This window comes from Astyanax mexicanus, chromosome 20 (assembly GCF_023375975.1).
Source record: "Astyanax mexicanus isolate ESR-SI-001 chromosome 20, AstMex3_surface, whole genome shotgun sequence".
Lineage (NCBI taxonomy): Eukaryota > Metazoa > Chordata > Actinopteri > Characiformes > Acestrorhamphidae > Astyanax > Astyanax mexicanus.
In genome coordinates, this window is record NC_064427.1 from 2,730,001 (window position 1) to 2,756,026 (window position 26,026).

General features: G+C 42.0%; 1 protein-coding gene across 2 annotated transcripts in view; it reads right to left on the reverse strand.

Annotated features, from left to right (window-relative positions):
* Nucleotides 1-26,026, reverse strand: part of cntnap3 (contactin associated protein family member 3) — a 158,316-nt gene that overhangs the window by 53,936 nt on the left and 78,354 nt on the right. For both annotated transcript variants that reach the window (XM_049468997.1, XM_049468996.1), the window contains exons 6-10: nt 20,238-20,413; nt 18,448-18,585; nt 15,802-16,063; nt 15,386-15,529; nt 12,849-13,020 (exon numbers count right to left, since the gene is read on the reverse strand). In XM_049468997.1, coding sequence (XP_049324954.1) covers nt 12,849-13,020; nt 15,386-15,529; nt 15,802-16,063; nt 18,448-18,585; nt 20,238-20,413 — 892 coding nt within the window. The remainder of the gene's footprint in view (nt 1-12,848; nt 13,021-15,385; nt 15,530-15,801; nt 16,064-18,447; nt 18,586-20,237; nt 20,414-26,026) is intronic.

Sequence of the window (26,026 nt, forward strand, 5' to 3'; positions counted from 1 at the left end):
ATTTACTCCTGGTGTAAAAATTCAAGCAGTTCAGTTTGGTGGTTTGATGATCAGCTTGTGATCATCCATCTTCCTCTTGATTATATTCCAGAGGTTTTCAATTTGTTAAAATTTCGGAAACTCAATTTTTAAGTGCTCTTTTATTTTTTTTTCCAGAGCTGTATATCGTTTTACATCCTTCAGAGCAAAGTCTCAGACACTGAAAACTGAATCACTCTTTTTCTCTCTCTGTTTGTCTTTCCCTGTTGTGTTCTGAAATGTGATTGGCTCTCAGGTTACTCGAGTTCGCAGTAAAGGAGGTATCTTTTGTTGGATTTCCATTTGTGGTCTCAGCGGTTCTGAATAGTTTTCTATCCAAACAGCGTTTTATCTGCTTCCCAAACCGCGGGCCGGTCCGGTGACCGGGTGGGGGGGTGGTTTAAGGTTCAGAGAACTGGATCTGAGTCTCACTGGATCTGATTCTGATGCTCCACTGGAAGAAAAGAACAGCCTGAACCAAAATCTAATTCACACAACTTCTCCTTTTACCACAAATATACTCAGCGTCTGGTGGATAGAGTTTTCTGCTGTGGATAAAGCTGAGCTCGGGTTGAGTGTTGGACATGGGGGAATTTTCCAAGCAGTAAAATACAGCACAGCGTGGTGCAAAAGTCACAGACCCCTTTTACATTTGGTTTCTTAACCCTCCTATTATGTGCATTTGTCAGGACCAGCAATGGTGTTCCTGGGTCAGTTTGACCGGGTGCATGTTTAATTATCCAAAAGTCAATGTGTCACGCTGGGGTGTGAAGGAGGAGGAGGACGTAAGTGCAAAGCTAATACTTTATTTAAACAAACAAGATAAACCAAAACAAACAAAACGCGGGTAACACAAAAACAAGGCTTGGACTAGAAACTAGAAACACAGACTAAGAAACTAAGACTAGGAAGCATACGGGCAGTAAGGATACATACAGGATACAGGATACAAACTACAAAATACAAAGATACTAAGGATACAAACGATACAAAAGACTCGACACTGAACATTCAAACAGAGGGGCTTAAATACAAGAGGAGAGTGAGAAACACCTGGGCTTGGATGACGAGGGGGCGGGGATACAAACAGGACACAGGTGAGAACACTAATGCTATAGGGCAGGGCTGGGGCGGAGCTAGGGTGGAGACAGATAGCACATGGCTGGGAAACATGACAGGTAAACAGAGGGGTAGGAGCACAAGAGACCAAACGAGGGAGAAACAGAAGACAGACATGGGCTAAGGTGTAACACAATGTCTGAAAGCAAAAAAATCCTAACAATCAGTGTAAATATTTAATGACTAACTCTATTACTAATTATTCTATAAATATTTAGTGCAATAGTGATCCTTACCTCTAACAGGTAATGCTTCAAATAGGATCATTCACTCGATTTTCATTATACAAAAGTTTTACATTACATTAAAACATAAAATTACAATTTTGTTTTAGTTTTAGTTTTTGCAGCAGGTGGTTGGAAGTATGTGAAATGACCCATTTTCATATTATATGTTGATTACACTAATTAAGGCAAGCAGACCACATTTCATACTAAAAAATAATTTTGAATATTTCATCAATTTAAATAAAATATCAATTTGACCTGTAATATAATAGAAGGGTTAATGCATGCCTGGTTTCAGGAACATATCAAGATAAGTCTAAACCACATAAAATGCTAGTATAAACACACTTAAGACACATTAAAACTTAAGATACAAATCTGATCACTTAAACCAGTCACTTTAGGAGATGGTCTGAAACACATTTAAAACAGATATACTGTAAATCCAATCATTTAAAGCACTCACATCAGCAGATGGTCTGAGACACACTTAAAACAGAAGATAGTCAGAGAGAAATCAGAGGGTAATACACATTAAGCAAGAAACAGAAACAAAAGGCTCAATACAGAACAACAGGGTTGGCAATACTTCGCAAAGTTACAATGGGACAGACATGGTTTATATACACAGGGCTGCAATTAGGCACAGGTGAAGTGAATCAGTACTCAGGGGAAGAGTGTCTCCATGTTTCCCTTCTAATATGGAAGCTGGGGGGGCACCTAAGTAAACAAAACTGTAATTCTTAAAAAAATACATTGTCTTTCGAAGTTAAACGAGCGCTGAATATTAATTTACACAAATTTCTCTCCTTACTGCTCCTTAATATCTGACTGGTAAAAATTTTCCATATAAGGAGCACTGGTGATTTTTAGGAAAATTAAATGATTTAAAGTGCTCCTTATAGTCCGAAAAATAGTTGTAGTTTCATCATAATCATAGTTTAAGTCAACAGAAGCAGGAGGAAAACAGGAAGCATAACAGTACGACACCCCACACGTGATTTTTGTGTGTGAGAAACATTAACAATTGAATTTTGGGGCTTACACGGTGCTAAACGCTAATCGTTAGACTATAAGCCTCCATCCCGTGTTAGCTACGTTAGCATCGTAGCTCCACTGCAAAAACAAAAGAAGCAAAACTTGGACTCCGAACCTGCCTTGGCTGATCGACCATATTGAGTACGGAGAAAATTGTGTAAATTTGTTATTCTGCCAAGCGTCTGCTTTAAAATGACAAATGAGGGACTGGAGCAAAGTGTGTGTTTGTGCCACATGTTGGCACTCGGCTCGATGCCACTCCGAGCCGTATTGTAGCGCTTGGCGCAGAGCCTGGCACATCTACTGAGTCACAGCTATGAATCCCAAAGGCTCTCTCTTGCTTGCTCTTTTTTGTTTTTCAGCAATCTGCCTCCACAGGTAGACTAATGACAAAGCCTGGGTGAAGATGAGTCACACACACACAGTATCCAACAAAAGTTAGTGTACCCCTCACTTTTCTGTAGATATTTTATTATATCTTTTCATGGGACACTATCGAAATTAAACTTGGATATAACTTAGATATAAAGTCAGTGTACAGCTTGAATAGCAGTATAGATTTACTTTAGTCCTCTCAAAATAACTTAAAGAATGGAAAATAACTCTTTATGTAATAAGGCTTAAAGAAGGCTATAGGCATTAAAGAAGGCTTTGCAGGCTCAACCAACAGTTGTGTTCATGCTGCCAAGCTGCCGACCATGTGCCACACACTGTACTGCATCAACTCTGTCCTAGAAGAAAGCCTCTTCTGAAGTTGATGCACAAGAAAGCCCCCAAAAGATTGCTTGGTTCTGGAACTATGTTCTGTGTTTTGACAAAACCAAGATAATTGCATTGCTGAAGAAGCTGGATGTAAAGCTGCTTGAGGTCTAGTGTGAAGTTTCCACCAATCAGTGATGGTTTGATAAAGAGAGACATGTCATCTGCTGGTGTTGATCCACTGTGTTTTATTATCAAGTCTAAAGTCAGTGCAGAGAGTTTTGTTTTGTTTTCCCACAAAATCTTACAGCACTTCATATCTTACAGCTTCCCTCTGCTACTGACAACTTTTATGGAGATATAGATTTCATTTTCCAGCAGGACTTGGCACACTGCCCACACTGTAGAAAGTATCAATATATATATATATATATATATATATATATATATATATATATATATATATATATATATATATATATATATATTAGATGCACTAGTATACATACACATATATACATTCTCTTACTACAGAATTTGCTGACAGTACGTCAGAAAAACCGAGCAAGCCGATTGGACCGTGCAAACTGCTGACGCCACCAGCTGTCCCTCCTGCTGTAATCGATTGTGACGCGCGTTACACAAATGGCGAGGACGTTTCGGGAGCATCGCTCAGCGCTAATGCTTCAGAACAGAAGCTCGGAGAGTGTAGGGTGATATCAGATGAACAGGCAGCGCCGGAGTGAACTGGCTTGTTTTTCTCTACAAAAGCTCCGAGACGGACGGGTCCCGCAATGAAGAAACAGAGCCTCAGCTAAACAACGCTGCCTTGACATTTGAAAGAGCGGGATTGTGGGAAGAGTCCTCCTGTCTGCAGCGTCTCTGAGCTGAGCCAATCTGTAGACTGTAGAGAGTGTGAACAATAACAACAGGTGCGACTCTGTATATGGAGGTAAACAGACTGCACTTATAGACTTATGCACTTTCATTACTTTAAAGGAAGGAACGAACAAACAAGCAAAATATTGAATTATTAAAACAGCAGTTCTTAATATTTTATCTCTATTAAATGTGACCCTACAGTACATCTAACACTAATCCTACACCCTAACCTTAACCTTTAGGAACCTTTAAGTTTCCTCTGCTGAGAAGCGCTACACTGTTAAAATAGCAATCTGCCAAAGTCAGAGCACACCTGGCTTTTAGAGCGAAAGACAAGTAACATGCTTTTTTTTTAAATATGATGTTACGGCCTAAAAAAAAACACACCCATGATTAATTAAGAGGATTAGTACATACATGCCTTCTGTGTGTTTTGAGATGTGCACAGTGTACTTTTCCCGTCATTACGATAGCAAAAACATACCAAAAGTACCAATTGATCTTATATAATGATCTAACTTTCTGAGATACTGATTTTTGGTTTTTCATTGGCTGTAAATCTTAATCATCAACAGTATAATAAATAAAGGATTAGTTAAAAGGCTAATACTGGCACTGCAACTTTAGTTTTCTGTCTTTTCTCTGCAGTAAAATGCAAACTACTATAGGAAGGGACTGCAGATTTCATTTTCCAGCAGGACTTCCAGGCACACTGCCAAAAGTACCAATTGATCTTATATAATAATCTAATTTTCTGAGACACTGATTTTTGGGTTTTCATTGGCTGTAAGCTCTAATAATCAACAATATAATAAATAAATGTTCAGTTAAAAACTAATAGCGGCACTGCAACTTTTGTTTTCTGTCTTTTCTCTGCAGTAAAATGCAAACTATTATAGGAAGGGACTGCTGGGGGGGAAAATCTGCACAAATAAAGTGTAAATTACCTTCCCAAACACATTTTTTCTGTAGAGAAAGGTCTGTACGTTCACCCGCGGAGCCGACAGTGACAATAGGCTGTGGGCAGGAGGCTGACAGTGAAGTGGGCCAGGTGCCCTCCGGTGCCCTCCATCTCTCCCGAACACAAACACTCGCCATTCTCCTCCAGCGGGAGCCGCCCGCCCGCCGTGACCCTAATCACCACGGCCCGACAAACCACAGCGGAGAAAAGAGAGAAAGAGAGAAAGAGAGGGAGCGCTCCTCCTTTTCTTCCTAATTTCACAGAAGCTGACGGGTGCAGACAGGCCTGTTCTTCCAGGGCAGGGATCAGAGGTGAATCATGGGAAATTAGGGAAGACAGAGACCGTGCTGTCCGCGTGACCTTCAGATCACCCCGGGACACGCTGGAGGATGACGCTAAGCTGTGTTAAAAGTTCTGACATCGAGCCCCGGAGCCGCTACAGCTTCTCCGTTCTGCATTACAGTCCTCCTTACTTACATTAGCCAACTGACCTCAGACCAGTTCAGCTGTTTCTTTTATTGTGGGCAAATTTTTTATCTTTTTTTTTTGTTTTGTTTAAGTTAATCCAGCAGCTCTTTAACACTATAATATTATACAGATATAAAGGAAATAAAGGAAATAAAATGATGAAATTCATCTCAACCAATCTGACTACTCCATTCATCACTTAACTGTACATACAGTCCTTAAAACTTAAATAATTAATTAAATAAATAAATAAACCCGAAAGTCTGCTGTCATGGTATGAGGTGTAATTTGGTAAGATGCTAGATCACCTTGGATGAAAACAGAATATAATATAACATATTATAATATAATATACTTAAAAATAGAACTTAAAAAAAGTTGATTTCAATTTGATTTTACCAAATTGAAAATCTCTGGAATATAACCAAGAGGAAGATGGATGATCACAAGCTGATCATCAAACCACCAAGCTGAACTGCTCCTTGTGCTTTTTTGCACCAGGAGTAAAGCAGCATAAAGTTATCCAAAAGCAGTGTGTAAGACTGGTGGAGGAGAACATGATGCCAAGATCCATGATAAAAAACTGTGATTAAAAACCACCAGGGTTATTCCACCAAATATTGATTTCTGAACACTTTAAACTCTTCATGAATATAACCTTGTTTTTTATGCATTATTTGAGTTCATATACCTCAAATACCTATATAAATAACAAAATCAGAGAAACTGAATCAGAAGCTAAAAGTGGTCTCTTAATTTTTTTTCCAGAGCTGTATGTTAATGAGGTCCTGCAATCAGTAGCATTACCTTTTCTGCAATTTTTCATCAGGACAATGCTCATCCGCATACTGCAGTCATCTCAAGGTGCCGTCACATTGAAATGTGCAAAAGCCATAAACTAATTATCTTAATTAATAATGAGTGTGGTTAATTTTGGGCGTAACTTGAAATAAACCAATCAGTGTGCCAGTTTTCATTAGATATTAATGCTAATGCAGAAGAAACAAACTCCGCCTCTTTTTGAACTGCTGCTTTGAAATGCAGCATTGACGAGTAGCATCACAGAGCTAACGCTCGGAGGAAAGCGCAGCGACACGGTTCTGATACATCAGCTCACAGACGCAGCCTTGTGCTGATCCACATCACCCCAGGTGTGATGAGCGGAAAGAAAAGCGTCATCTACTGTACTGTACCCACCCAGAGAGAGAGCAAGGCTCTTAAATCGTGCTCTCTTAGGGCTCTGGTAGCCAATGGCAAGCTACATGAACAGGATTCGAATCAACAATCTCCCGATCATAGTGGCAGAGCTTAGCCCGGGGTATAGAGGACTTTATACAGTGGCTGATGAATAATTAAATGTCCTTTATGACCAATCAGAGAGTGACCCTCCTGCACTTTCCCAAAGGGACACTTGTTAGTGTGTTATTTGTGAGTTGTGTCCTAAACGAGCTAAGGGCAATTAGCATTGATGATAAACAAGCAGGAGGATGTGGCTCCAGCTCTACCCGAGTCTATTGGCTGCTCCGGTGCACACGGCTTTGTGGAAGTGTAAAGTCTAAAGAGTTACACCATCCAGAGCAGGACACCCCAGCAGAATCCCGTTTGGGTCCCGTTTGCAGGAATAATGAGGCGGCTCAGCGGGAGGCAGCTGAGGCAGGAGAGTTCCTCTCCTCTGAGTTAATGACGGGACCGAGAGTCCTGCAGTTTCTTGTAATAGCAGACAAGCATGGTGAAAACCTCACACTGGAGCGTGCAATAAATTATTTAACCCAACGTACATTAACTTGCAGCCAGACGCTGCCGCCGCCATGTTCCTGAGACGGTAATGGCGGTGAACGGTAATGGAGTGATGGTGAAGGGCGTGATGTCAGCAGGGCTGTGATGTGTGCCTCATTCCATCATAAATACGCCACTTTCTCTTTCTCTTCATTCGCTGACGTTTATCTCGGCCAGCGGCGCTGTCTGACACCATGCTGTACAAAGAGGTGTCACTACCTAACATCCAGCGGCTCTGAGGGCGCTTTTACACCAAGAAAACTCTGGTTCTTGAACCAGTTTCGTTTGGGCTTATGAGAACTGTAGTGCCTTTCAGCAAACCAGCTCACGTTTCCAACAGTTTTAGTGGATCCGTCAAAACATCACGTCGTACGTCATCAACAGAGGGCGCTGCACAGTGGCGGTGAACAGACATGCCACAGATATCGTCACAGTTCACCATTAAAAACCTAGTATTCCTTGGTTCCCAATGCGAACGAACATCCCTGGTTCAAGAACCTAGCCAATTTTTCGCACTATAAGGCGTACTTAAAATCCTGCACTTGATTTTCCCAAAAATCATCAGTGGGAATTTTATACAGGAGTTTCAGTAAAGTTTCTCCAGCACCAAAGCTGGAGCAGTATTAGTATTAACCACTAACCACACTAAGTGCTAGCTCTTTCGCTGTTCAGAAGTGAGTATTATCAGCCTGTAGGCTGATGCTAACCCCAAGGCAGCATTAGCATTAGCCGCTAACCATGCTAAGAGCCAGAGTCTTTCACAGAGTTCACAGCTTCCTCTTACAGCTTCCACAGTTAATCCTGTTGGATGTGGTTGGTCCTTCTTGGTGGTATGCTGACATTACCCTGGATACCGTGGCTCTTGATGCATCACAAAGACTTGCTGTCTTGGTCACAGATGCTCCAGCAAGACGTGCACCAACAATTTGTTTTCTTTTGAACTCTGATATGTTACCATAACATAATGATGTGTGCATTAAAATATTTAGAGCAGAACTGTGCTCTTACCCTGATAATTGAACCTTCACACTCTGCTCTTACTGGTGCAATGTGCAATTAATGAAGATTGGCCACCAGGCTGCTCCAATTTAGCCATGAAACCTAAAATCCCACACTAAAATGATGACAGGTGTTTCATTTTCATTGTCCAAACCCTGTATATAAATATATATATATTTACAACAATGTCTTTACTATGCGACACCAGGAGATAAAAATGAACCCAACCTGAAAAACACACACAAACATTTATACACACACATATATATATATATATACAGGACACCCTTTAACGTATCACTTCCTTCATCTTCTTTGACACGCTGCTGAAATACGGCGAGGCGCTGCAATTGGTATTTACCGTGCGAGCGATTGAGGACTCGTAACTATAAGCAGAAACAGACAAGCGTAGAGCCGCCTGCCTCTCGGCGGGAAAAGTGTAGAGTGTGCAGAATTCCCGCTCCTGTTTTTCCGGGGTAATATTCGCCCTCCCAACATCACTTAGTCAGCAGGGCTGTCAGGACGTTCCCACTTCATCACTTCATTCCTCCTTTCCTCCCGCTCGCCGCTCCGCCATCCATCTCTCGCCGCCACGCGCCAATGATGGGGTTCTACGCGTGGGGTTAGCACCCGGGACTTAGCGAGGGAGGCCTTTCAGAGCCAATCAGAGCTCTGATACTCCCCTCCACGCCCGGTCACTGATTGGCTACAGTGCTACACAATGCTACAATGCAACCTGCTGCTTTTAACAAAACAGAACAAACCCGCAGTTTCAGAGCGACCCGGGAAGCAGCGCTCGCTTCCAGGCGCTAACGTGATTACGGGGGTTTTAAGAATCGCGCGTGGACGATACGTTTCCCACGTCTCTGGAGGATTCTTTGATCTTGAGGTTGTGAACGGAGGCCTGGTCTGTGGGAGATAGTGAAGCGTGCGCCGCACTAATGCCTCCTTTGTCCGGGGCTGGAGGCTCACGACTGTAAGATGTTCGCCTCTCCCAGAATGCACTGCTCTGTTATTTCTGTTACCTCTTTCAGAGCTAATAACCCTCACAGAGCTCACAATCACCATCTCAGGGCTCGCGTCATGTGGAGGAGAGCGAATCTTCCTACGTCCCTCTCTCGCTCTTTCTTTCCCTCTTTTCCCCTCTCGTTTTCTGACCCATTATCTACCTCCTTCACTCGCTTTTCTCTCTCTCTCTCTCTCTTTCGCTTCTTCACCCATTGTCTACCTCTCTCTCTCTTTCTCTCTCTGTCTCTTTCTCGCTCTCTCTCTCTTTCGCTTCCTCACCCATTTTCTATCTCTCTCACTCTCTCTCTCTGTCTCTTTCTCTCTCTCTCTCTTTTGCTTCCTCACCTATTCTCTACCTCTCTCTCTCTTTCTCTCACTGTCTCTTTCTCTCTCTTTCGCTTCCTCACCCATTCTCTATCTCCCTCACTCTTTCTCTCTCTCTCTCTCTCTCTCTCTCTCTCTCTCCCTCTCTCTGTCGCTTCCTCACCCATTCTCTACCTCTCTCTCTTTTGCTTCCTCACCCATTCTCTACCGCTCTCTCTCTCTCTCTCTCTCTCTCTCTCTCTCTTTTGCTTCCTCACCCATTCTCTACCTCTCTCTCTCTCTCTCTCTCTCTCTCTCTCTCTTTCGCTTCCTCACCCATTCTCTACCTCTCTCTCTCTTGCTTCCTCACCCATTCTCTACCGCTCTCTCTCTCTCTCTCTCTCTCTTTCGCTTCCTCACCCATTCTCTACCTCTCTCTCTTTTGCTTCCTCACCCATTCTCTATCTCCCTCACTCTCTCTCTCTGTCTCTCTCTCTCTCTCTCCCTGTCTCTTTCTCTCTCTCTCTCTCTCTCTCTCTCTCTCTCTCTCTCTGCTTTAATGAGAGGAGAGAACTGGCGGGATGATTTCAGGTCTGTAAAGAATGCAGTAATGCTACTGGAATCTGAAGCTTCTTTATATTCCGGTTCTAACGGTTCTAACGGTTCCTCTCGGACCGCCGGGGCTTCGGTTATGCTTTCGGCTGCTTTTAAACGACCTACAACCGAACGCTCGCTCACAGCAGCTCTAATGACCAGAAATGTGGAGTTTATGCTGAAAAACAAGAGCGTTTGATGTCTTGCTGTAGGCCTGAATCAATGTGTTCTCCAGGATGAGATGATCTGAGATGATAATGATTAAGAGGCTCATCACAGCGGACTGTATTTGGGGAAGAACTGAACTGAAAGAAAAACAAGTGAATTTGAGTTTTAGTGCTGGACGATATGACCAAAAATCTATATCACAGTATTTTATTTATATTTATTTATTTTTTTAATTATTATTTATCTATCGTTTTTTTGCATGACTGAGCTTTAATATGTGTTTTACTGTGGTTTACTTAATTTGTACAATATTGTTATTCATAATTTTAATTAAAACACACATTTAAATATTTACATAATCGCAAAGATTTATTTTACTAAACTAAAAAGCATGTATTACATGCCATCCATGTGTTGAGACAGTGTAATATGTGTGTTTTAAATAAGAAAAAAAATATATATATATATATATATATATATTTAAATTTCAGGGATTGTAATATATTATGTATCATAAATTATTTGTGTGACCACAGATACACAGCTGTACTCTTTATTATAAATCATATGTTTTTATAGTAATTAATTTAATTGTTTACTTAAACTTGTGTTCAAATTTACCTGTGCAGTTATCTTATGTTATATTTTGTCAGGAAAATGTATATATTTGTTAATCACAGCTTTGGCAATACAAATGTGAATATTGTTCATGCTAATAAAGCAACTTTGAATTGAATTGAATTGAATTGTTATAAACTTTAGTAATAAACCTGTTTTTTAAAGTAAATTTTACTTATCTTTTTTTTCACTGCAGTGGAAAAGACTAGATAACAATATAATAAATATATGTTCTGGTCAGACTTCAGGACTTGAGGCAGAAGTCCATGGTGCTGAAAGTACTGTACCTGTTTCTGGAAGATGAACGAGCAGAAAGGAGGAGCTGGTGAGGAAAACGACTCGACAAATGAGATAATGGGTGTGCCCTGCCACAGCGACTCTCAGAGAGGCGTAATAAAAGTTATTTTTTAATATACAGTCCCAGTTTCAACTGAGTTTACAGTAGGAGAAGTGAGAGAGAGAGAGAGGAAAGGGTGATAAATTCTTTAAATGGAGAAACCCAGTCCGAACCAGGAGGCAGTTTGAGAGCGAACACATCTATTACTGCAGGGAACGACGCGGCGCTTCTGTCCAAACTGCAGCATCCGCCCAACAATAACTTCACATTTCACACGGGACTCTGCTCCGCGCCTGTCGCCGGCTCCAGCGCCGCGCCGATCGCTCGGCTCCAGTAATCTATTTACCTTTTCTTCAAAGCGCACAACAAATAAATTGTAACTGTCGAGAAAGAACATCAACCCGAGCCGCGTTCCCGAGGAACTTTCAAAAGGGAAAGTTTGACGGGAGAAGGGGAGCTGGAAACAAGATGTATCTCGCTCTGGAGACGAGCGGAAAGACGTTTGTTTGTTGTTTTTTTTATTTTTTTATTTTTTACATTTTACCAAGGAAGCAGCAGAGGCAGGAGATTTGACGGCGGCACTTTCTGAACAGTGAGAAAATAAAAAAAAATAAAAGTAAGAAATGGATTTACAACCTCAAAATCACAAAACGCAATACATCCACAGTTCCATATATTCATTATACATATACATCTATTCCTGCATGTCAGGCTTGAAGCACATTTCACAAAAAAGTTTGGATGATAAAGCATTTAGCATTAGCCATTCTTTCTCCTAAAACTCTTCTAAAACTTCTAAAATACATTTTGGATTTGATGATATTAAGCGACAAAGTGTTATAAGTGCTATTTTGGCTTTCTCGGTCACATGACGTCACGACATCGCGGAGTTCAGTAGCTCCTCCATTTCCACTAGCTGTTGTGTTTTTTTAACGTGGATCTCCGTGGAAACGCCCAAGCGTCCAAAGTGTAATTACAGTGCGCGGCAGTGGACAAATAGCTATTTTATTAAACGCGAGGAAACAAAACTCAGAGATGTGGATCCGGACCAGACTAAAATAACTGGAGGACCATGGAGTTTATCTACCAAACAGTAGATAAAATTCAGCCCGTAATTTTCTCAGAGGACCGGAGGGGAATAAAGTCACAGAGGATAAAACACCCATAAAAGAAGCCCCTGAGAAACTAATTTCATCCAGATAGGGCTTTAATTGATCAATCAATACATCAATCAATCAATCAACCCATATTTTACTTTATAATCTGTAATACATTGAGGGCAACTTAAACAGACTGAAAAATAAATTAAAATTAAAAACAAGTATTTAATCAGGTGAGCTAAAATAATGAACCTAACAATAAAAGTAATAATAAAAGCAAATTAACGTGATTTTCCATTCTGCCAGAGCTTTTCCTGGTTTGGGGTTGTACTTCCATTGACCTCAACAGCAACAGAAAAAAAGCACAATTAATGAATCTCCCCCTCGTCCCGCTGCACCCAGCTGCGCTTCCTGCTCTTAGCGAGCCGTATTAATATTCACTGTTAATGCATCGCCTAATTAATCAAGTGCAACATTAGATTTGCATGATGAGATTGAGCACACAAACACTGAAGCTGAAGCTCAGCACGTACCTGTCCACGATTCCACACAGGTCCATCTGCAGGCCGCTGAAGTTCCCGATCAGCATCTGCTGCACCTTGATCAGATCCACTAAGCTCCCGTCCAAATGGACCAGCCTCATGCAGCCCTGAAACACCGAGAAGAGGTTCCTGCACCCACTGTCGCCCTCCGTGCCGGGACATCCTGTGTACCAAATCAAGCGAATGAGTCAGCGGGTTACGAACAGCATGCACACACACACTCTCTCGTTTCTGAGAGGAGGACAGGTGCTGACCGAAAGGTAAAGGAGAAAAAAGCATTTGCAAGAGGAAAAACGAGGGGAAAAAGGTTTTTATCACATCCATCTTTAGCTGCTGCTTGTTCAATAATATTCCTACTTCAGTTCTTTTGTCTTTATTTAGAGAAACAAATGGTCAATTACAGGTGTTGGACAATGAAACTGAAACACCTGGTTTTAGAGCACAATAATTTATTGTCCCGATGGACAGTTCTGGTGGAAATAGGAGAGTTGAGGTGCACAGACAGCTTCCTCTTACAGCGTCCACAGTTAATCCTGTTGGATGTGGTTGGTCCTTCTTGGTGGTATGCTGACATTACCCTGGATACCGTGGCTCTTGATGCATCACAAAGACTTGCTGTCTTGGTCACAGATGCTCCAGCAAGACGTGCACCAACAATTTGTCCTCTTTTGAACTCTGGTATGTCCCCCATAATGTTGTGTGCATTGCAATATTTAGAGCAGAACTGTGCTCTTACCCTGCTAATTGAACCTTCACACTCTTCATGCTATTACTGGTGCAATAATGTGCAATTAATGAAGATTGAACACCAGACTGCTCCAATTTAGCCATGAAACCTCACGCACTAAAATGATGACAGGAGTTTCAGTTTTATTGTTTCGCTCAAAATATTACAATGCACACAACATTATGGGGGACATACCAGAGTTCAAAAGAGGACAAATTGTTGGTACACGTCTTGCTGGAGCATCTGTGACCAAGACAGCAAGTCTTTGTGAAGCATCAAGAGCCACGGTATCCAGGGTAATGTCAGCATACCACCAAGAAGGACCAACCACATCCAACAGGATTAACTGTGGACGCTGTAAGAGGAAGCTGTCTGAAAGGGATGTTCGGGTGCTAACCCAGAATGTATCCAAAAAACATAAAACTTGTTGTCCATTGTCCAACCCCTGTAAGTTTTGCATGAAGTACTGAAATAGTAAACTAGTGTTTACTGAGAGTGTGGTGTGTTGTACAGTCTGATGGCGTGTGGATGGAAGGAAGGAAGGACTTGCAGTATCTCTCCTTCACACACAAACGTGAGATTTTCGTGGCTAAAAACAGGAGTGAAGGATCTCCTGAAGCCTGAATTTCACCGGCCCCCCGACCGTCTCAGAACGGGGAATAAATCACTGCAGGTCCTGATATAATGTACGGGTGTTTGCATGATTTAAAGGCTCACACTGGCAAATCTCATTTTGTATGTGATCCTCAGCGTCGCGGGCTTTCGGCTCTGGGCGAAAAACGCTGCGAGACGCCGGGGACCGGAGCACAGCTTTGACATGATCCCCAGTGTGACGCCGAGACGCCGTTAGGCTCCCTCCAATTACTGAGCTAAAGGTAATTAAACCACATGCTCTCTCTCTCTCTCTCTCTCTCTCTCTCTCTCTCTCAGGCAGGCGGGCGGATCCATGAATGAGTGGCTGTGTTTTGGAAGAGCAGCGGATGGCTGGGTGAGCTCAGAGATGGATTAATGCTTGCAACTCTTGCTTTCTTTGGTGGAAAAAAAACAAAAAAACAACAAAAAAAAAACATATTGAGTTTTTGTGCCTAGAGGAAATCTAGAGCTGTACATCAGGCTTTACCGTGCCTCCCAGAAAGGTATACAGAGCTCTATTTTTGCGATTTTTAGGTGAGCTGACAACTGTGCACACTGTGTGTCTTTGCTATCGTAACAACTAGAAAAGTATGCCTTGCACGGCTCTTTTTTAAAATTTACGTACATTTTTCCATTTTCCATTGAGTTGTCGAGTAGCATCACAGCGCTAACGCTTGGAGGAAAGCAGCGCAGCAACTCGGTTCTGATAGAGCAGCTCACAGACGCAGCCTTGTGCTGATCCACATCACCCTAGGATTGATGAGTGATGAGGGGAAAAAGAGAGCGCCATCTACTGTACCCACCCAGAGAGAGCAATTGTGCAATTGTGCTCACTCAGGGCTCCGGCAGCTGATGGCAAGCTGCATGACCAGGATTCTAACCAGTGATCTCTCTCTATCTGTCTTAATTATTATAGGTGTTTTTTTGGCGTAACATGAAACAAACCAATCAGTATTTCACTTGCCAACATGTCACTTCCCTTTAAGACCCAGTTTAACTCTGACTTTGATGGATTGCTTTTTCAATGGTGCAGCTACCTGGGCATGTACATGCCTTTCAGTGGCTCATCTGTGTTTACCGTTGCCAGGATAGCAATACACTAGGTTTGACCCTCAGCATTTTTTTAACCAAGAGGAAAGTTATGGCAGTAGATGGGGGTTTACTCTACCTCCTAAAAAGATGTGATTGGCTGGCATCACAGGAAACGACGTGGTGGTTGTGGAGGTATCGGCTTTATCTGCTGCCAGGATCAGACGACCTCGCCGGACGCTCAGCTCCACAGAGTGCCACTGACCGTCATTCAGCGCCGAACCTGTAACAGACATGTAGAGAACAGGAACTTGGAAATAGTTTCAATTAATTTTAATATCTTTACATCTTTAGATCAATAAAGGAAGACCAGGAGTTTCCTCTGTTGTACAGGATAAGTTCATCAGAGTAAATAATTCTTCAAAACTACACGATTCCTTATGTGTTCCTTCATAGTCTGATAGATCACTTCACTATTCATTTATAATGTAGGTAAAAAAAATAAAAATAAAATAAAAACACACAGAATGAGAAACTTCTGAGAGAGGATCGAACCTGCTGTGATGTCCACCACGATCCTCCCGGCCTTGTGGATCTGCAGCCGTATCCTGGCATCGCTGAGGTAAATCCACAGCGTTCCCGCCTGGTGCTGGAGCTCCGAGGTCATCAGCAGACCCCCCCTGTTCCACGTCCGGAACTGCAGGCTGAGCGACACGCTGTCCCGGGACACGGCCCACGGCAGCTGCAGGAAACTGTCCGGACTGGCGAACGTCAGCGGCACCTCTACAGCCTCGGCACACGTGAACGAGACGTTTCCCTGAAAAAAAAAAAAGAGATCAGCAGAGTGTGAAAATAATTTCCTACCATGAGGAATAAGGGGACGATATAAATAATAATAATTAATAGTTGCATCTCCACCCCCCCATTCCATCACCTCTGAACAGAGACAATGTATCTAATATATAAAATAATATAAATAAATAATAGATTTATCACTTTTTTGCTAAATAATAGAGAAAACAACTGGCAGAGCTTCTGATAAGTTATTTTATTTTATTTATTTATTTATTTATTTATCTGTTTATTTCGACGATCAACCAGGTCCCAGATAGCAAGAAGAATCGTCCTGGAGAGTTGGAGAGCAACTGGGGCCGTACGTTGAGTTGAATTATACACAGCAGCCGGGGTATTGGCACAGGCAACTTAGGCTAATTTCTATATTATACTCGGCAGCCGGAGTATTAGCACAAGCTGCTCAGGCCGATTCCTATGTTATCCTTGGCAGCATGGTATTGGCACAAGTGGCTCAGGACGAATCCCTTATTATACTCAGCAGCCAGTGTGTTAGCATAAGTGGCTGGGGCCAATTTCCATATTATACTCTGCAGCCGGGGTATTGGCACAAGCTGCTCAGGCCAATTACTACGTTATACTTGGCAGCCAGGGTGTTGGCACAAGCTGCTTGGGCCGATTCCTATATTATACTTGGCACAAGTGGCACAGGATGAATCCCTTATTATACTCAGCAGCCGGTGTGTTGGCACAAGCAGCTCAGGCTGATTATGTATTATACTAGGGAGCCGGGGTGTTGGCACAGACAACTCCGGCTAATTTCCATACTATACTTGGCAGCCGGAGTATTAGCACAAGCTGCTCAGGCGGATTCCTATGTTTTACTTGGAAGCCGGGGTGTTGGTACAAGTGGCTCAGGACGAATCCATTGTCTGAATGATTTGGGACAATTTCCATATTATACTTGGCAGCCGGGGTGTTGGCACAAGCTGCTTGAGCCGATTCCTATATTATACTCGGCACAAGCGGCTCAGGATGAATCCTTTATTTAGGCAGCAGATGGGGTAATAGCACAAGTGGCTCATGAAGAGTCCTATGTTATACTCGGCAGCCGGTGTGTGGGAACATGTGGCTTGGGCTGATGTTTATATTATACTCAGCAGTCGGGGTACTGGCACAAGCAGCTCCGGCTGATTTCCTTATTATACCTCCAGGTGTACTCCCAGGTTTAGGCACAGACAACTCGGACTGAATTCCATATTATACTCAGTAGCCGGGGTTTCGGCACAAGCCCTTTCTTATTAGGAGCTTTTAACCACTTACCCTTGTAACTCAGTTCTAAGGGTAAAGGTGACACTTTAAAACTAAAGGGCTAAAAGTAAAAGTGATAAACGGGACAGGGCCACACTCTCACTCTCAGTTCATTACTCATGCAAACAGATTTCTGAGAGTAAATTACTCAGGATGTGAGTTATGATGTTTGGCTTGTAAATTATGCATGGAGCTCCCCCACACTGAGTCTGGGCTGATTAGGACCATGATTAACAGAATTTGTAATTGGCTTAACCTCTAATACCCCAGCGACTGAGCTAACAGAGAAAAACAAGCAGTGAGGAGCGTCAGGACGCTCCGCATTAATCCACGCAGACCACGGATCTCACAAACAAACAGCACATAATGATGTTTGGCGATAAAGAACCTTGTTACTGTAGCAGTGATAATATGTTATTCAGGTAAAATGGAAGAACTGATTAATTTATAATGGATTCAGATTGGATTTGTACATATTTTAACTGGTGTTTGGTGAGACTCAGGATTATTATATTGGTAAAAGTATTATAAATGTTTACATGAGGATAGAGAATCAGGAATGAACCATCCAGCTCTGTTAAAGCAGCATTATAGAAATAGATCACCAAAAAAAAAAATATATATATATATATGATTTATGAATTATTGCAGATGCTAGCTGATTAATAGGGTACAAAAATAACAATGTTTGAATTGGATTACATTTTTATTTACATTAGTGACTTTTATTTTGACACATTTTATCCTCCGATACATGTGAAATCAGACTCCACCTCTTTTTGAGCTGCTGCTGATGTAGCATTAGCGAGTAGCATCACAGCGCTAAAGCTCGGAGGAAAGCGAAGTGACTCGGTTCTGATACATTAGCTCACAGACGCAGCCTTGTGCTGATCCACATCACCCTTGGAGTGATGAGGGGAAAGAAAGAGCGCCATCTACTGTACTGTACCCACCCAGAGAGAGCAAGTCTCTACAGTTGTGCTCTCTCAGGACTCTGGCAGCTGATGGCAAGATACGTGAACGGAATTGGAGCCAGAAAACTCAGAGCAATTATTGATATTTTTTCATTTTGTTCACAGTAAAGCAGTTTGTTCTTACCACTGCCGAGACCTTCTTCTCCTTGGCCAGCTCCACCACGTTAACGCCGTTGTACAGCAGGTTCTCCAGGCAGCCGTGGAAGTTCCTCTTGGAGTGGTCTCTCTGAGCCCCCACAGCCGACACGCCGCCGAAACTGATCTTGTGAAAGAACAACAGTCTGGTGTTAAATTATCCACGCTTCCTCTGAGCGCGCTCTCTGACGGCTGACGGGACCATGATGAAAACGTTAGGGCTTAACGACGTCGACCTGACGCAGCGCTTCTCATCACGCAGACGCTCAGATCCAGGAATTAAAACTAACGTCTCTGAGCTGCTTAAAAACAGGAAGTCAGAGAGACACTGATGAAAACAGGCACTTCTATAACCAACAACATTACAGGACCATCATCCTCCATCACCATCACCCCCCCAACACACCCCCCTAACACACCAGCATCTCCACCAACATCACCACAGACTTTTAACACTCAGTGTCAGCCACCGATCCTAACCTATAACCTATAATACTCTATACTCTTCAATACTTACTATACCAACCTATACTACCTTATAACCCCTATACTACCCTGTACTCTCCTATACCCACTATACTAACCTATACTACTCTATGCACTCTCCAGTACTTACTATACCAACCTATACTACCTTATAACCTCTATACTACCCTATACTCCCCTATATTCATTGCACTACTAACCAATACTAACCCCTATACTACTCTATACTCTCCTATACTGCCCTATACTCTCCTTTATTCACTATACTAACCAATACTAAATTATAACCACTATACTACCCTATAGTCTCCTATACTTACTATACTAACCTATACTAGCTTATAACCACTATACTACCCTATAGTCTCCTATACTTACTATACTAACCTATACTAGCTTATAACCACTATACTACCCTATAGTCTCCTATACTTACTATACTAACCTATACTAGCTTATAACCCCCAATAATACCCTATACTCTTCTTTACTGGCTATACTAAACTAAAATACTTTATACTCTACTATACTCAGTGTAAATCCTATACTACCTATGGTAGCCTTTGCTCACTGTATCGAACGAAAACACAACGTATTTTATAATTTCATAATGGAATAACACTTTTGAGAAATATGTAGATAGAAAAATGTGTAAAGAGAAAGAGAGAGAGAGAAACGGAGAGAGAGAGTCAGACAGTGAGAGGTACAGGGAGAAAGGCAAAGGGAGAGAGGGAGGTAGAGAAAGAGAAGAAGAGAAAGAGCTGGAGGTAGAGAGAAAGAGATGGAGGTAGAGAGAGAGAAATGGAGAGAGAGAGAGAGAGAGAGAGAGAGAGACAGTGAGAGGTAGAGGGAGAAAGGGAAATGGAGAGAGAGAGAGGTAGAGAAAGAGAAGAGAAAGAGCTGGAGGTAGAGAGAGGTGGAGAGAGATGGGATAGAAAGAGAAGGAAAGAGATGGAGGTAGAGAGAGGTGGAGGTAGCGAGAGAGAAATGGAATAGCTCACCAGAAATTGAGAGAGAGAGGTAGAGAAAGAGAAGAAGAGAAAGAGCTGGAGGTAGAGAGAGGTGGAGAGAGAGGTGGAGAAAGAGAAGGAATGAGATGGAGGTAGAGAGAGAGAGATGGAGGTAGAGAAAAAGAGCTGGAGGTAGAGAGAGGTGGAGAGAGAGAGGTGGAGAAAGAGAAGGAAAGAGATGGAGGTAGAGAGAGGTGTAGAGCAGGCTGTTTATGGGTAGTGCGGGCAGTGTGGGTGGTGCGGGTGGTGGTCAGCAGTGTGAAGCGGGTCAGCAGCAGCACACCTGGTTAATCTGGAAGTGACTCTGGTGTTCGGGGAGCTGCAGCCGCTGTGTATTTTTATCCACGGTGAAGTTGACGTGTCCGCGGAGTCGCTCGATGCTAATGTGGTGCCAGTGCTGGTCGTCCAGCAGACTGCCCAGCGATGCGGTGGTGTGGAAATCTCCCGCCGTACCTTTCCCTGCAAAACACCAGAAAAAACACACAAAACTTACAGCAGCAGCCCCCTACGAGTATTTCTGTACTACTGAAACCAGTTCTGTTCTCAAGACCTTTATATGATTATAACAGCTTTTGCTTTTGTGGTTATCAGAGCAAATGCTGTGCTAATGCTAATGGTGCTGATACAAGAGCTACTGCAAACATGGACATATCAGAATGGCACACTTATGGCAGTGTGGGCAGTGTGCCAAGTCCTGCTGGAAAATGAAATAACCGATACTACTCTATACTCTCACATACTCACTATACTACTAACATATACTACATTATAACCCCTATACTACCCTATACTCTACTCACTATTCTAACCTACACTACCCTATACTCTCCTATACTCACTATACTAACTTACACTACCCTATACTCCCCTATACTCACTATACTAACCTATACTCTCCTATACTCACTATACTAACTTACACTACCCTATACTCCCCAATACTCACTATACTAACCTATACTCTCCTATACTCACTATACTAACTTACACTACCCTATACTCCCCAATACTCACTATACTAACCTATACTCTCCTGCACTCACTATACTAACTTACACTACCCTATACTCCCCAATACTCACTATACTAACCTATACTCTCCTATACTCACTATACTAACTTACACTACCCTATACTCCCCAATACTCACTATACTAACCTATACTCTCCTGCACTCACTATACTAACTTACACTACCCTATACTCCCCTATACTCACTATACTAACCTATACTCTCCTATACTCTCTATACTAACTTACACTACCCTATACTCCCCTATACTCACTATACTACCCTATACTCTCCTATACTCTCTATACTAACTTACACTACCCTATACTCCCCTATACTCACTATACTAACCTATACTCTCCTATACTCTCTATACTAACTTACACTACCCTATACTCCCCTATACTCACTATACTAACCTATACTCTCCTATACTCTCTATACTAACTTACACTACCCTATACTCCCCTATACTCACTATACTAACCTATACTCTCCTATACTCTCTATACTAACTTACACTACCCTATACTCCCCTATACTCACTATACTACCCTATACTCCCCAATACTCACTATACTAACCTATACTCTCCTATACTCACTATACTAACTTACACTACCCTATACTCCCTTATACTCACTATACTACCCTATACTCTCCTATACTCACTATACTAACCTATACTCTCCTGTACTCACTATATTAACCTATACTACCTTATAACCCCTATACTAATCTATACTCTCCTAAACTCAATATACTAACCTAAAATACTTTATACTCTCCTATACTCACTGTACTAACCTATACTACCATATAACCCCTATACTAATCTATACTCTCCTGTACTCACTATATTAACCTATACTAATTTATAACCCCTATACTAATCTATACTCTCCTATACTCACTATACTAGTTTGTAGAGACATGTCATCTGCTGGTGTTGGTCCACTGTGTTTTATCAAGTCCAACGTATTTTCTGCTGAGAACCTTTATGGAGATGCGGATTTCATTTTCCAGCAGGACTTGGCACACTGCCCACACTGCCAAGATACAGATTTGTGGGTTTTCGTCGTCTGTAAGCCATAATCATTAACAATAACAAATAAATAAACGCTTAAAATAGATTACTCTATGTGTGATACATCTATATAATATATGAGTTTCACATTTTCAACTGAATGACTGAAATTAAGTTACTTTTTTTCAATGAAATATTTTTTTTTTTGAGATGCACCTGTATTTAATTGTGTTTATTGTTTTCTGTGGAGTAATAAACAGTTAACAGCAGCCCGCAGTGAAGGAGCAGAGCGAGGCGGGCGAGAGACTTCCTCCATGCAGGAGGTGAGCAATATTAGAAAACAATAAGCAAGCAATCCATAATAATTAGCAACCTGCAGCACGTTAGCAGGAACTGGAGGAGTGATCAATGAAACATGAAGCCCAGTGAGCCTCTAATGACTGCAACTCTCTTTACACCCCCCACCTACCCACCCAACACACACACACACACTCTATACACACCCGTACCCATATTCCAGCATGGGGAATTCGCCTCAAAGCATTGTTCAAGGCCAAATTGCCACTGGTCCCTCTATTAAACTTTCATTAAGCAGCGTATCGCTGCGGCGCAGAGCCGATGTTTTATTAGCACAGCGAGCGACGGCTACAGCACGCGACAGGTACTACACACACCCCTCACACACACACACACCCCTCACACACACACACACACACGCATCAATTATTCAGCTAAATCATGCAGTCAGCCTGATGACATGGAACTGCTCCTGTTAGTGTTGGACTCATTATCTGTATGTGTGTGTGTGTGTGTGTGTGTGTGTGTGTCGAATGGTATATACAGTGCTGCGGGTGTTCAATATTTGATAAACTATATTTCTGCTGAATATTAACGCCCCGCTCGGCCATCCTGCCGGGGTTCTGCTGGACGGACCGCGTGGGTTTCTGGGAAATTCAACGTTCAGTCTCTTTCTATATCTTACAGCAAAGAGAATTCCAATATCAGCTTTAGACGAGGATGTGCTGTCCTAATACTTTTGGAGCTTTAGTAGTTATGTTATATATATGTCGCATTACAGGTGTTACAAGTGTCATTCCACCGAACGGGTGCCATTGGCTTGTTGTAACTCTTTCAAATTATAAACTTATTTATCTTTTTTCAAGTCTGAATCTAATAACACATGTATTTAACTACTCAAAACATGTACTGGCCAATCTCAGGCAGATTTACTTATTTTTTACTAGATTTTTAGAAATGGTCGACTGCATGTTCAAATAATTGATAATAATTATGACCAAAAAAAAAACAAACACTCCTGTTCCTGGCACTCACTCCTGTTACTGGAACTCACTCCTGTTACTGGAACTCACTTCCTGTTATTGGAACTCACTTCCTATTACTGGAACTCAGTCCTGTTACTGGAACTCACTTCCTGTTATTGGAACTCACTTCCTATTACTGGAACTCAGTCCTGTTACTGGAACTCACTTCCTGTTATTGGAACTCACTTCCTATTACTGGAACTCAGTCCTGTTACTGGCACTCACTCCTGTTACTGGCACTCACTCCTGTTACTGGAACTCACTTCCTGTTACTGGAACTCACTCCTCTTACGTTTTATGTTTTTGAGTAACAGGAATTAAAGTAACAGGAATTAGTTTTTAGCACAGAATTAGCAAAAACTGGCACTCGTTCCTGTTACTGGAACTCACTCCTGTTACTAAAACTCATTACTGTTAATGGAACTCACTCCTCTTACTTTGTATGTTTTTGAGTACCAGGAATGAGTATTTAGCACAGAATTAGCATGAAAAAACATGAAAAAAAATATGCTTTACTCTCAGTACGGGGGGGGGGGGGGGGGGTGTGGTAAAGCAGTGTAACAGTGCTGCTGAATGCAGATGTGCAGCAGCGTGTTCTCAGAGGAGGGTCTGTTTACTGCTTTTCTCTGTATAAAAGCTGCTTCTGCTGCAGCAGGCATGTTGTGACAGTAGCTAATTACTGCTTCACAAATCTAACCCAGCTCTGGGAGTGAGAATAGTGGCCTCGTCTGGAGTGTTTTTACAGGCTGGAGTGTGTGTGTGTGTGTGTGTGTCTTGTCGTGTCCTGTGAGTTGTAGCAGAAAGGTATCATTACTCACTCTCTCGCCGTGCAGGCCTGTAATGATGTCACTCTAGTGCTTTATGTGTGTGTGTGTGTGTGTGTGTGTGTAATTCGATTCGATCTGTCATCACTGTCCCTTTAAAGTGGCATCAGTCCACATGCAAGAAAGTGTTATACCCTTTTTATAGGTTAAGAGATAAGAGATAAGAATACAACACTGGAACCATTTTTCTTAATAAAGTGGGGGAGTTTGACTGGATCTGGCACCTGATTCTGCTGTGTGAAGAGCGTAATGGTGTTAGCATTGTATTCTGATGTGTGGTGCTGCCCACTATGACATTTAGCCTATAGATATTTAAAATTATAAACCTATAAACACTCAGAGTTTATGAGATAAGAGTTAAGAGCTGAGACTTGTCACATAATTCCCATAATAAAACCTTGGTTTGTCGTTTGTCTTGCAGTTCTGCTCTGATGCGGCACCATGAGCTTCGCTAATTTGCTCATTTAAATGCAATGCGTCAAAATGTGGCAGCTGAGAGGAAACCCTGACACAACGAGTGAAAGAGCAGGACTTGGCAACCGTCAGTGTAAGAATAACAGTGATGTCAGTGATGTGAAACCTCCAGCTATTCTAAACAGCCTTGGAGAATTTATTAATATACGCTAGAAAGAGTCTAAAAAAACCTTTTATGAGTTTTGAGATGTTTTGAGTGTTGAGATGAAGATTAAAAGGAGCGTCGCTCATTTATTATGCGGCGGCAAATCCGAAGAGACCGAACGACACTTTATTGGAATGGAATAAAAAAGAAAAAAAGATGAAGGAAAATCGAAGTAGGAATAAAGTTTTCCTCCCTTCACTTCCTTTCCTCTTCTTCTGATTAGCGAGAAAAGTGTCCTTGCATTTGACAATCTACGTCAAAATATTTTCATCAGCTAAACAAACACCTTCTATATGCCTTACAGCTGTCGCTGCGATACGACAGCGCCACACAGACGCGCACATGGTTTTCATCTGCCATCTGTGCCATCCAACGCCGCGCCTCTGCCACGTTTATCCAGCAGCTCTGTGAGAAACGCCGGGAGGGAAAAGAGGAAGAAAAGCAAGTCAAGGAAAAGGCAACAGTCTACCATATGGGTAATGTGTCTTCAGACAGATCTGATGGTTGATAAGAAGCAAAAATACTGAAGAAAGATGCTTCACTGGCTTTACTGAAGGCAAACTCTTTACGGTTCCACGTTTCAGTGCAGACGTTACGATTAACGCTGTCAAATCGTGAAAAAATAAAGACTTTTCAGTTTGGTTCTAATTGAAAATAGCAGGTTTTTAAGGCATTTTCACACCAGAACTATTTGGTTTGGTTAAAACAGATTCTGGTTGGTTTGTATCCTTAGTAAAACAGTAATAGCACTCAGGTGTGGATCAAAACAACCATACCGAGACCTGATAGAGGAAGTAGAGGAAGTAGAGAACGTGAGAACGTGATCCGGTCTCGATCTGACCCACTATCAAATATATACTCCTTTTATTTGAGCTAAACTGCTGATAAGGCGCAGTTTAATCCGATATATTATTAGCCAGATAACACTAATTACCACAGCTATGAACAAACGCTGTCTCTGCTGCTGCTCCATGCTGTTTACACGCACTGTGTGTTCTGCATTCACTGCTCATATCTGCGCTGCACGTCCTTTTAAAAACACTGTGTTTAAAAACACATCAGCAAATTGAGGAGACGATGTGCTTGTGCAGTTTATTGATGAGCATTTTGGTGCGTTTAGGTTTTTATGCCTGTGTGAAACCAAACCAAAGCAAACAGAGGGAGAAACTGAAGCTCCAAATACACAAACTCATCAACTGATCCGGACCATAGAAACTTTCACAACTACAGGTGTAAAAACATCTGAAAAAGTCCAGATTGCCCAAAAG